Source organism: Sebastes fasciatus, chromosome 18, assembly GCF_043250625.1.
Source record: "Sebastes fasciatus isolate fSebFas1 chromosome 18, fSebFas1.pri, whole genome shotgun sequence".
Taxonomy (NCBI): domain Eukaryota; kingdom Metazoa; phylum Chordata; class Actinopteri; order Perciformes; family Sebastidae; genus Sebastes; species Sebastes fasciatus.
Genome location: NC_133812.1, coordinates 7,249,088 through 7,258,040, shown reverse-complemented (window position 1 = coordinate 7,258,040; position 8,953 = coordinate 7,249,088). Strand labels below are relative to the sequence as shown.

General features: G+C 40.7%; 1 protein-coding gene across 1 annotated transcript; it reads left to right on the top strand.

The window, feature by feature from the left end:
- The first annotated feature begins 1,770 nt into the window (after positions 1-1,770).
- cfap206 (cilia and flagella associated protein 206) lies at positions 1,771-7,798 on the top strand. Its single transcript, XM_074615039.1, has 12 exons — positions 1,771-1,989; positions 2,161-2,244; positions 3,156-3,246; positions 3,442-3,630; positions 3,840-4,007; positions 4,371-4,585; positions 4,788-4,907; positions 5,021-5,219; positions 5,340-5,480; positions 6,746-6,939; positions 7,241-7,384; positions 7,525-7,798. Exons 1-12 carry the CDS (start codon positions 1,882-1,884, stop codon positions 7,744-7,746), a joined length of 1,875 nt encoding a protein of 624 aa, XP_074471140.1. The 5' UTR covers positions 1,771-1,881; the 3' UTR covers positions 7,747-7,798.
- The last annotated feature ends 1,155 nt before the right edge of the window (positions 7,799-8,953 follow it).

Below are 8,953 nucleotides of genomic sequence, written 5' to 3'. Positions count from 1 at the left end.
TTTGTTTTTTTGAAAGTTGTTCCAATGGTGCCAAATCTGCTGCATATCTCAATACCATGGATTCTGAAAACCCTTTGCCAAATCTGTATATTAATACTTAATTTTGAATGTTATCTCTTTTGCATGCAATTATTTTATTCCATGTCATCTAGTTGCACCTTTTTTTTGCATGTCCTCCTTTGTTTGCATGTTTTTCTGTGGTGTTTTGTGAACTGCCTCTCTAAAGGCACGGGGTTGTCATGTGACCTGAATTTCAGCTCTTAAGTGGAAATCAGCATGAAATGTGACTGTGAACTCTATTTCTGCCCTCGGACTCTTGTTTACTGACTGTTTGTCTGGATGATCTCCTCCTCCTCTAAATGTACTGTAACAGTCTGGACTGAGTCTAGCAATGTTTCACCTGAACCATGATATTTATGTCATGTCTGTTTTTATAATAAATATTTTAATCGTCGTTCTTTTGTATTCCTTTTTTGTTCAAACAGACACGGACCTCATTGTACGTAGTGGGTTTAATAGACAGACAATTCCTTGTATTTTTCCACTGTAGTAGCTGAAGTAAATACATTCGTTAGCCTGCCTAAGCAGCGCAGAACTGGGAATTATTAGATGTCCCATCCTTTACATTTAGTGTCTGACTGTATGCAAATGAGCATTATTCAATTTACCCTCTGTATTGCCAGCAAAGAAAAAATACATTTAAACACTATCAATGTGTTTGGCAGATGTATAATTATTTATTTACAGACAATTTTTTTTTAATGTTTTTTTTTTTTCTGCACAAGGATTCCAATAAAGTTTTTTTTTCTCTTAAAAGGTCAAGAATGTCTTAAATACATATAAATATATACAATCATACTGTAAGAGAAATCTCATGTACAAATTTATATGCCGGCTAAATGACTGAGAATGACATCATATGCGGTTGTCTAACATAAGATTTAGCACTACACGGTACCAATCACAGCTGTGGAGGCATTGGTACGGTTCTTTATATGTAAGGCATTAAAGGTCCCATATTATGCTCATTTTCAGGTTCACATTTGTATTGTGTTTCTACTAGAACATGTTTAGATGCTGTAATGTTCAACAAACCCCTTTATTTTCCTCATACTGTCTGTCTGAATATACCTGTATTTACCCTCTGTCTGAAACGCTCCGTTTTAGCGCATTTCGACGGAATTGTAACAGAATTGGGTTGCTAGGTAACAGGTGTACTTCCTGTCAGCTGATGACATTCACATACACTGCAACCAGGGAATAAACTGGGACACATTCAGAATGTTCACTTGTAAAATTGTGTCAAGGGTCTAAATATTGTATATTTGTGACATCACAAATGGGCAGAAATCCTGACGGCTTGTTTCAAATGCAGAGTTTCTGAATACGGGCTGTGTGTATTTCCCTGTGGATTGTGTGTTTCGATACTTTCACAGTATTTATATAGGACTTAAGCCTGCTTTATAATAAAAAAACATGAAAATCTCACTTTTTTATAATATGGCACCTTTAATATATGTATACAGTATATATATATTTTAATCTCTTTTAATCATGAATTTTTATAGTGCTTCTTGTATTGTAATGTATTATATGTAATATCTTGTTGTTTTATCTGGACCTTACAGATGAAATGCATCACACAAGGCTGTAGCTTTCACAGTGTGCAGTATTTTAGTGCTATCTGTAGGACATGGAGATGAAGGTTGTGTTTCTGTTCATCACTCCTGCTCTCTAGTGGACACTGTCTCATAATGCATCCCTCAGGGTTCCTATGGCAACCAGTGATCAACAGGCTGTAGTGGATGTAGCTCGGTTAGCTGTAGTGAGGTTAACCGGTTATAACTGTAGTTCAGATAAAGTTACTTTCTATCGGTAGAAATGTCTCGAGCTCAGGCAGAAAGCGTGATTAAGAACATTATAGGTGACATCGTGCGGGCGTGTGCGGGGAGAGGACATGCGGTGTCCGACACTCTGGCGGCTTTCATGGTCAGTAGTTAGTATAAGCTAGCTATACTACTGGAGTCAGGAGGTCAAGATAACGTCCTAACGTTACTATCCTTGTTGATCTCAGCCTGGCACCCATGGGTGACTCCAAGCTCCCTACTGCTTTATATGAGGCTCTTTATCTAACTAGTTGTTCTTTTTATATGTTGTCAGGTGAAAGCTGTTGTTCTGGACCCGAGAAATGGGTTTAATGTTGATCGAACACTGACCAAACAAGACGTCCACAAACTGGAAGAGGTGAAGTATGATGTTTGAACCTGCTGGAGTTCTTCCTGCTTCATGCTTTAGGAAACCATGCCACCATGAAGTAAATTGAAAACTATTCTGATGTTGTCAGACTGAGCTAGACTACAAATATGATGCTCTTTAAGTTACTACTGATATAATTATGTTGGTAAAGTCATTATTTAACCCAAATAAATTGTCAGGTTCAAGGGTAAAGCCCCACTAGAATATCTTTTATAAGACACTCCAAATAAAATCTGTTTAAGTTGTTTAATTATTTAAATTCTTCATGTTCTATTTATTCAGTTATCTATGACGGAGTATTAGGGCCATATTGAAGACAAATTTCGAGAATAAAGTTGTAATATTACGAGAATAAAGTCATAACTTTATGAGAAAAAAAGTCATAATATTACGAGGATAAAGTCATAACTTTACTAAAAAAAAAGTAATTTACTCCTCCACAGAAGAGGCAGTTTCCCCAACAGGCGTGTGGTTCTGTCTTCAGAATAAACCCAGTTTCTTGCACAATCTTTTCAAGGTCCTGATACTGATGATAATGTGGTGCTGATGTGCCAAAAGATGAAGAATTTAGTTTTTTGTGAAACCTAAACTAAAGTATAACTTCATAAGATGCTCCACGTTCCTCAATTTCACCTTTAAAATAAAACGTAAAATTACTACTTTATAAAATTATGACTTTATTCTCGAAATCTCAGATTTTATTTTTTTCCCCTCAATGTGGCACTGATACGCGGTCGTAGTCAGCTGTAAATATTGACTGTAAACTTGATTTCCAAATATGATGTTTACAACCCTTCTCCATGTTGCAGGTATAGTGTGCATACTGGTATTAACACACAGTGTGCATACCGACCCTCTAAAGCACACTTGGTTTGTTTCTAATGCAACATGTCTTACAGCTGTGTCTGGATAAACTAATGGAAAAGTGCAGCCCGTCCCTCGACACGATCAAAATGCAAGTGTATTTTGATATGAATTACACCTCACGACGTAAGTGTTACTGTATGACATGACATATCACAATGTTAACAATGTTTCCTTTGTTTCTAAAATAAGGGATGTGTAGAATTCTCTTTAGCATGAAACCCAAACTGATTAAATGTATTGTCATTATGAATGCAGTCAATGTAGCCATCAAATTATAATATGAATATGATGACTAAGCAGTTTCTGGTGTTTGTGCAGGTGAGTTTCTTGAGGAAATCCACCGGGTGGTGGAGTCCAGGCTGAGTGGAGTGAGCAGGGAGATCACTGACAGCAGAGTGAAAACATGGGAGGAATTAGATGCTTTGTACCATACAATCGTCACCTATATCCAGCTGCGCTCCAGCATGGGTTCAACTACAGATGTCATCCCTGTGCAAGAGGCTACAGGTTTCACTTCAACTTTCAATTTCTGGGAAACTATAAGGCTGGGTTGCACCAACAAGGATTAATTTAATTTAAGATTAGTTCTAATCACAGTTTAGCAAAAAACTAGGTTTAAAGTGAGTAAATCCAGATTTAAGCAGAGCTCTGTTGCACAATTAAAAACTAACTTCAGTTTAGTAAATTCAAGTTCTCATCGTCCTCTCTTGTCCCAGCTGCCCTGCAGAGCATCTTCCCTCAGACTGAACTGGGAGCCTTCATGGTGCTCTTAAAGAGGGACAAGGAGGAGCAGCTCAATGAGCTCACCATGATCGTCACAGGGATCCAACTCTTCAACAAAGCCATTAAGAAGGGAGGCGAGGAGACCGACCTCAATGAACTAAGTACGTTACACCAGACAAAAAGCATGTCACAATACAGACAATGTAATGTGTCTTTCTTAAAAGATATGACACATTAGCAGATTTGACAGATAAGGTGCTTTGCAGAATATTTACATTAAAGCAAAACAATGCCTCTGACCACCTCATTTTGAGACCAACACGCCCGTGGGCGCAGGTACATTTGTATTTGCACAACGTGGACGCTGGGCGTGAAAATGAAACTATAACAATGACAGTGTTGCAGCACTGTGTGCAGCTTTACGCCGGGTAGAAGATGTTAAATTAAATTAGAAGTCATCTTCTTCACTCTGATCAATACTGCATTTGGTAATGATGGTTCTTCCTTTTACATTCTCTCCGCAGTGCCCGCAATTCTTAACGAAGCTCTTCCAGTCACCGGTGAAAGCATAGAAAACGAGCTGAGTGTGTCACAGAATTTGGCGTGGAAATACACAGCCGTGCTGGAGAAGCTAACGGACCCCGACAGTCAGCCTGGAGAACGTGACGTGCCCATTGTCCTGCTCAAACAGGCTCTCTACAACATAAGGCAGCATGAAGTTTTCCTCAAAATGTTACTGGTGAGGTCAAACAGAATGAGGGTTTGTGTCAATGTGGTATTTTCTAGTAGCTTACTTCTATAGTTATCTTAATGAGGATTTATATATCATTATGAGCACCTATTTGTGCAGCTTATTAAGTAAATGCAAGCAGGTGAATTCATGTTTTATGTTTGAAATGTATGGTAAAAGATAAATGTGTTGTTTTCCCTTTACCAACCAGGCTGATGCATGTTTATGTGCCAAGCATGTTGAAATCCTACAGACTGAGTTCTCATCACAGATGAAGCTGCTGAAGGAAACCGTGCAATCAAAGACAGCTGTAGCGACCGCAAAGGTTTTTGTAAGTGTCTCGGTCCCTGCTGTTATTATGTGTTGTTGTATTATGTCTTAAAGGAATCCTTTATTTGTTATTTCTACAGCCCCATTTTTGACATTCCTCATCTTGTCTTTCAGCCCCTCTTCAAGTCCCTGTCAAAGCTGTGGTGTGGACTTCAGGATGAGGCTGAGCTGCTGAACATCCTCAATAACATCATGCACAACCTGCAGCCCTTTGTTGCCTCTCAGGCCAACATTTTTTCCGAGGCCTATTTGGACGGCCTGCTGGAGGAGTCGGAGGTGAAGACAGACAAACAGCGAATGACTGAGTCCTCAGGTATGGCAGCGGTTACAGTATGTCAGACTCTAAACTAATGAAGTCCATGTTCCACACACTTACAGCTGGACTATGGGGAGAAGCTTGAACGCGGTTTATTTTTTTAATAATGCCTTTCAGATGAGCGTATCGGTCCAGCTGAGATGAAGACACAGGAGTGGCTCCTGCCGGAAACAACAGCCAGTTTTGATGAGCTGCCGCTACAGTATAATGGAGTCTGTGGCTACACGCTTGTGAACAGCGATGGGCTTCTACTTCCAGGTACTCTTTCTCATGATACACCAATGTGATATCAGGAAGGGTTGGGCAGATGGGTAGAGACCTCAGCATGCTTCAAACAAACTATGGAGTATCTATTCAAAGTGTTTTTGCTGTTCAAGTGCAAATTCAATCATACAGGTATCCCTCCGCTGACGTACTACTTCACTTGTTAATAAGGTTTGCTGACCATTGTATCAGTGAACAAAAAGTAGTGCCTTTTCTAATTATAAAAATAATGTTTTTGTTTTTTTCCGTATACATAACAGTCATAGCCTCCTCCTGGCTGCATCCCACAGCCTCCCTGATCTCCATCCGTCCATCCGTTTTTTGTCGCTTATCTGGAACATCCAGGTTGTGGTGGCAGCAGGCTAAGTGAGAGAGCCAAGATGTGCGTCTCCCCTGCCATGTCTTTTGGCTCTTTCTGGGTTAAGGCCAAATAATTTATATAATACTTCCAGCGTCTTCTGGGTCTACGCTGGTGTCTCCTTGTGGTTTTACTCGCACCTCATCTTATCTCTTAGGCTGACACAGCCACACTGCAAAGAAAACTCATTTGGGATTTTCGGTCATTACCCAAAGTTCATTGGTGAGGGCTGGACTTAGATTGAGTGGTAAAATTGAACTTCACCTTGAGGCTCAGCTCCCTGCTCACCCCTAAATTCCGGTTAGGGATGTTAATAATTAACTGTTAACCGACATTAAGAATTTTCGGTTAAACGGTTAAAAGAAATATTAATAATGAATTAAAAAGCTGAGCAAAACTCAGAAGAGCGGCTTTTCAGTTTAAGGAGAAGAGCTGGTCCACCTGCTGAGCCCTCCCTAAGAGAGTCTGAGCCGGAGTTACAGATACAGGAAGTTGGCTCCCATCTTGAGCGGAGGAGTTGTAGCCTTGTAGCATTTATTCACCGGCAAGTAAACTGTACACACACTGTCTGCTACAGCTACGTTCACAGCTATAACACCACCGACAACCCCCAAAGTCACCACTGCCACACTCACACGGTCCCCATTAGTCACTTAGACACAAAAACATGGGAAAATAAGGTCCAGGTTGAAAAATACCAAAGTTATCCTTTCAGAATTGACAAATGTGTATGAGACACATCTGCCAATTCTTATCCACGTATATGTAATATGTCATGGTAATACCATTTATTTCCTCCGATCTTTTTCTCAATATATACAGTACATTCTGTTTAAAGGCACACAATGAGCATCCTTAATCTAACCTGCTCAGTTTGGAATATTTGACATTTCTGTTGCAGGTAATCCACAAATTGGAGTCCTTAAACACGAGGAGAAGCTCTTTGTTTTTAGGTCCAAAGAAGCTGCCTTAAAGTTTGCCTCCAATCCGGACGACTTCATTGCAGAGGTGGCCGAGAAAGCCAAGCGCTCCCCTGAACTCATCCAGCTCCTCAAACTCCACCAACAATATTCCTGCGTCAGTACTTACGCAGAGGTTAGCAGCCTCTCCAACGTCGAGTATTCTCACTTCTGCACAGGAATCAGTTACAGAGCCACATCTTTACACAACACAACTTCCATAGTTTGGACACCTATAATAATAAATATCACTCTGAATACATTGTATTAAAGCCATCACATGTAGGATTTGAAAATGCATTCCTTTGTTTATTTGTTGTTTCTATTTATTTATTCATATAGTTTATTAATACACCTGGTGGTAACATTGAGAATTGATATTTGTGGCTGTGACTCTATTACTGGGAGCTTGATCCGAACTTGTGTTTTTTTTGCAGCTTCAGCCAGGAGAGAGTTTATTGGTAAAGCCCATCATCAAGTGCGAGAGCGGCACACAGACAGACATCCACCCAGTGGAGACAAACATCGTCAAGTCGTACGAGTGGAACGAGTGGGAGCTGCGAAGAAAAGCTATCAAACTGGTGAGTCCGAATTATAGATGTGAATGAGTCATAGTCACTGTGAAGTTCTCTTAGCATCAAACAACACACAATACACCAGGAACTGCATATTAAGCGTAAAAGAAAAGCAGCAATATTTTTTTGAATGTCTGTAATTCTAGGCCGATCTCTTGACCAAAGTGACGCACTCGACGCAGACCAATCTGAGCCACCTGAGACGGGAGAACGTCAGTCAGACCTGGCTGTCCAAGGAAAAAGCCTGTCAAACCAAGAGAGACGGTGAGAGCAACGTGCCCAAACCTAAGGTCTACCTGGCTGGTCTGAGGGGACAAAAAGACGGACACATGGTCAAAACAAACCTGACCAGGCCTGTGGACGAATAATTTGGGGGGTCCAAAAGAAGAAAAAAAAACATTTAAATAAAAGTTAATACAAGCATTTTATTGTTTTTATTCATTTTGCTCTTGTGTTACTTGATGAGGACTGAAGGAGTCTGCACACAACTTTAGAAAGGATAAAAACAGTTCAAAGCGTTCCTAACTTGCATTTCTTTGATTCTATACAGTACGTATGTACAGCTATGGCCTTCAGAGCAATGTTGCTAGCAGTACATTGCTATGTTTCAGAGACAAACCTGGTAGAAATAAAATAAAATGAAACCAATGGCTCTTAAAGGGACTGTTCCTACCGGGTCGGGATCCCATGCGTGCCCGCATATGCGCGCTTGCGTGTGGCCGGAGTCTCTCCTCTGCTGCCTGCTTGCCCTCACTCACACACCGCGCGCATTCTCGCTGTCTCGCTCCACCTCTACACGTGCATGCGCGCACACTACACACTGCAGAAGAGTTAGTATCTCTGAGAATATCTAGTGAATGTGCAGTGGACATTTGCTCCTCCAGACCAACAGAGGTTTCCCGTGTCTTGTGAAGTGACGGGGCTCTGCAGCGACAAACGTTATCGTCTCCGACAGGGTGCCGGTGTCTCCCTGCGGGAGCAGTCGGGAGGCGATAACGTTTCTCTTCCTGCTTCAGCCCCGGGACCGACCCGCTTTTCCTGCTTCAGCCTAAAAGCCAACACTAGGATCAGCATTGATTCATGGAGAGACCTTTGTCTGGTCAGCTAACATTACTGCCAAGCAGGTGAAATATAGAGTGATATTGTAGTTTTAGCTGACGTGTGTCACCTCACTGTTTTGAGCGATGCCCGACGCTGACTTTCGTTGACTTAACGACCACAGGTGTCGCTGTTAACAAGCATTTCTGAAAGTTACAAATAGTCCCTTTAAGGGATCTCTTGTTAAGAGGCAGAGTATTAGGCTGCTTACTAAGGCAGAGGGAATCTCCTGACTGACATATGCAGCTTTGGCTCTGCAACTTGATAACAAACTACTAAAAGATATCGGCAAAATGCTGTTCCAATTTGATGTGGAAAAATAGGACACATCACCCGAAGAAAACAGTTCTCATGAATTCTTACGAAAAGGGTGGTATTCATTTTTGGGATTTTCATACATTAAATAATACATTTCAAATAAATTGGCTGAAGCCATTTTTTCAGAAAAACAAAAATGATAAGAGATACACAGAAATG

What these genes read in the sequence shown, in the direction of transcription:
- cfap206 (XM_074615039.1), top strand. Translation starts at nt 1,882, where the DNA reads ATGTCTCGAGCTCAGGCAGAAAGCGTGATTAAGAACATTATAGGTGAC. An exon ending in TATGAATTACACCTCACGAC is followed by an intron (nt 3,247 to 3,441) that starts GTAAGTGTTACT and finishes GTGTTTGTGCAG; the next exon opens with GTGAGTTTCTTGAGGAAATC. An exon ending in GACCGACCTCAATGAACTAA is followed by an intron (nt 4,008 to 4,370) that starts GTACGTTACACC and finishes TTCTCTCCGCAG; the next exon opens with TGCCCGCAATTCTTAACGAA.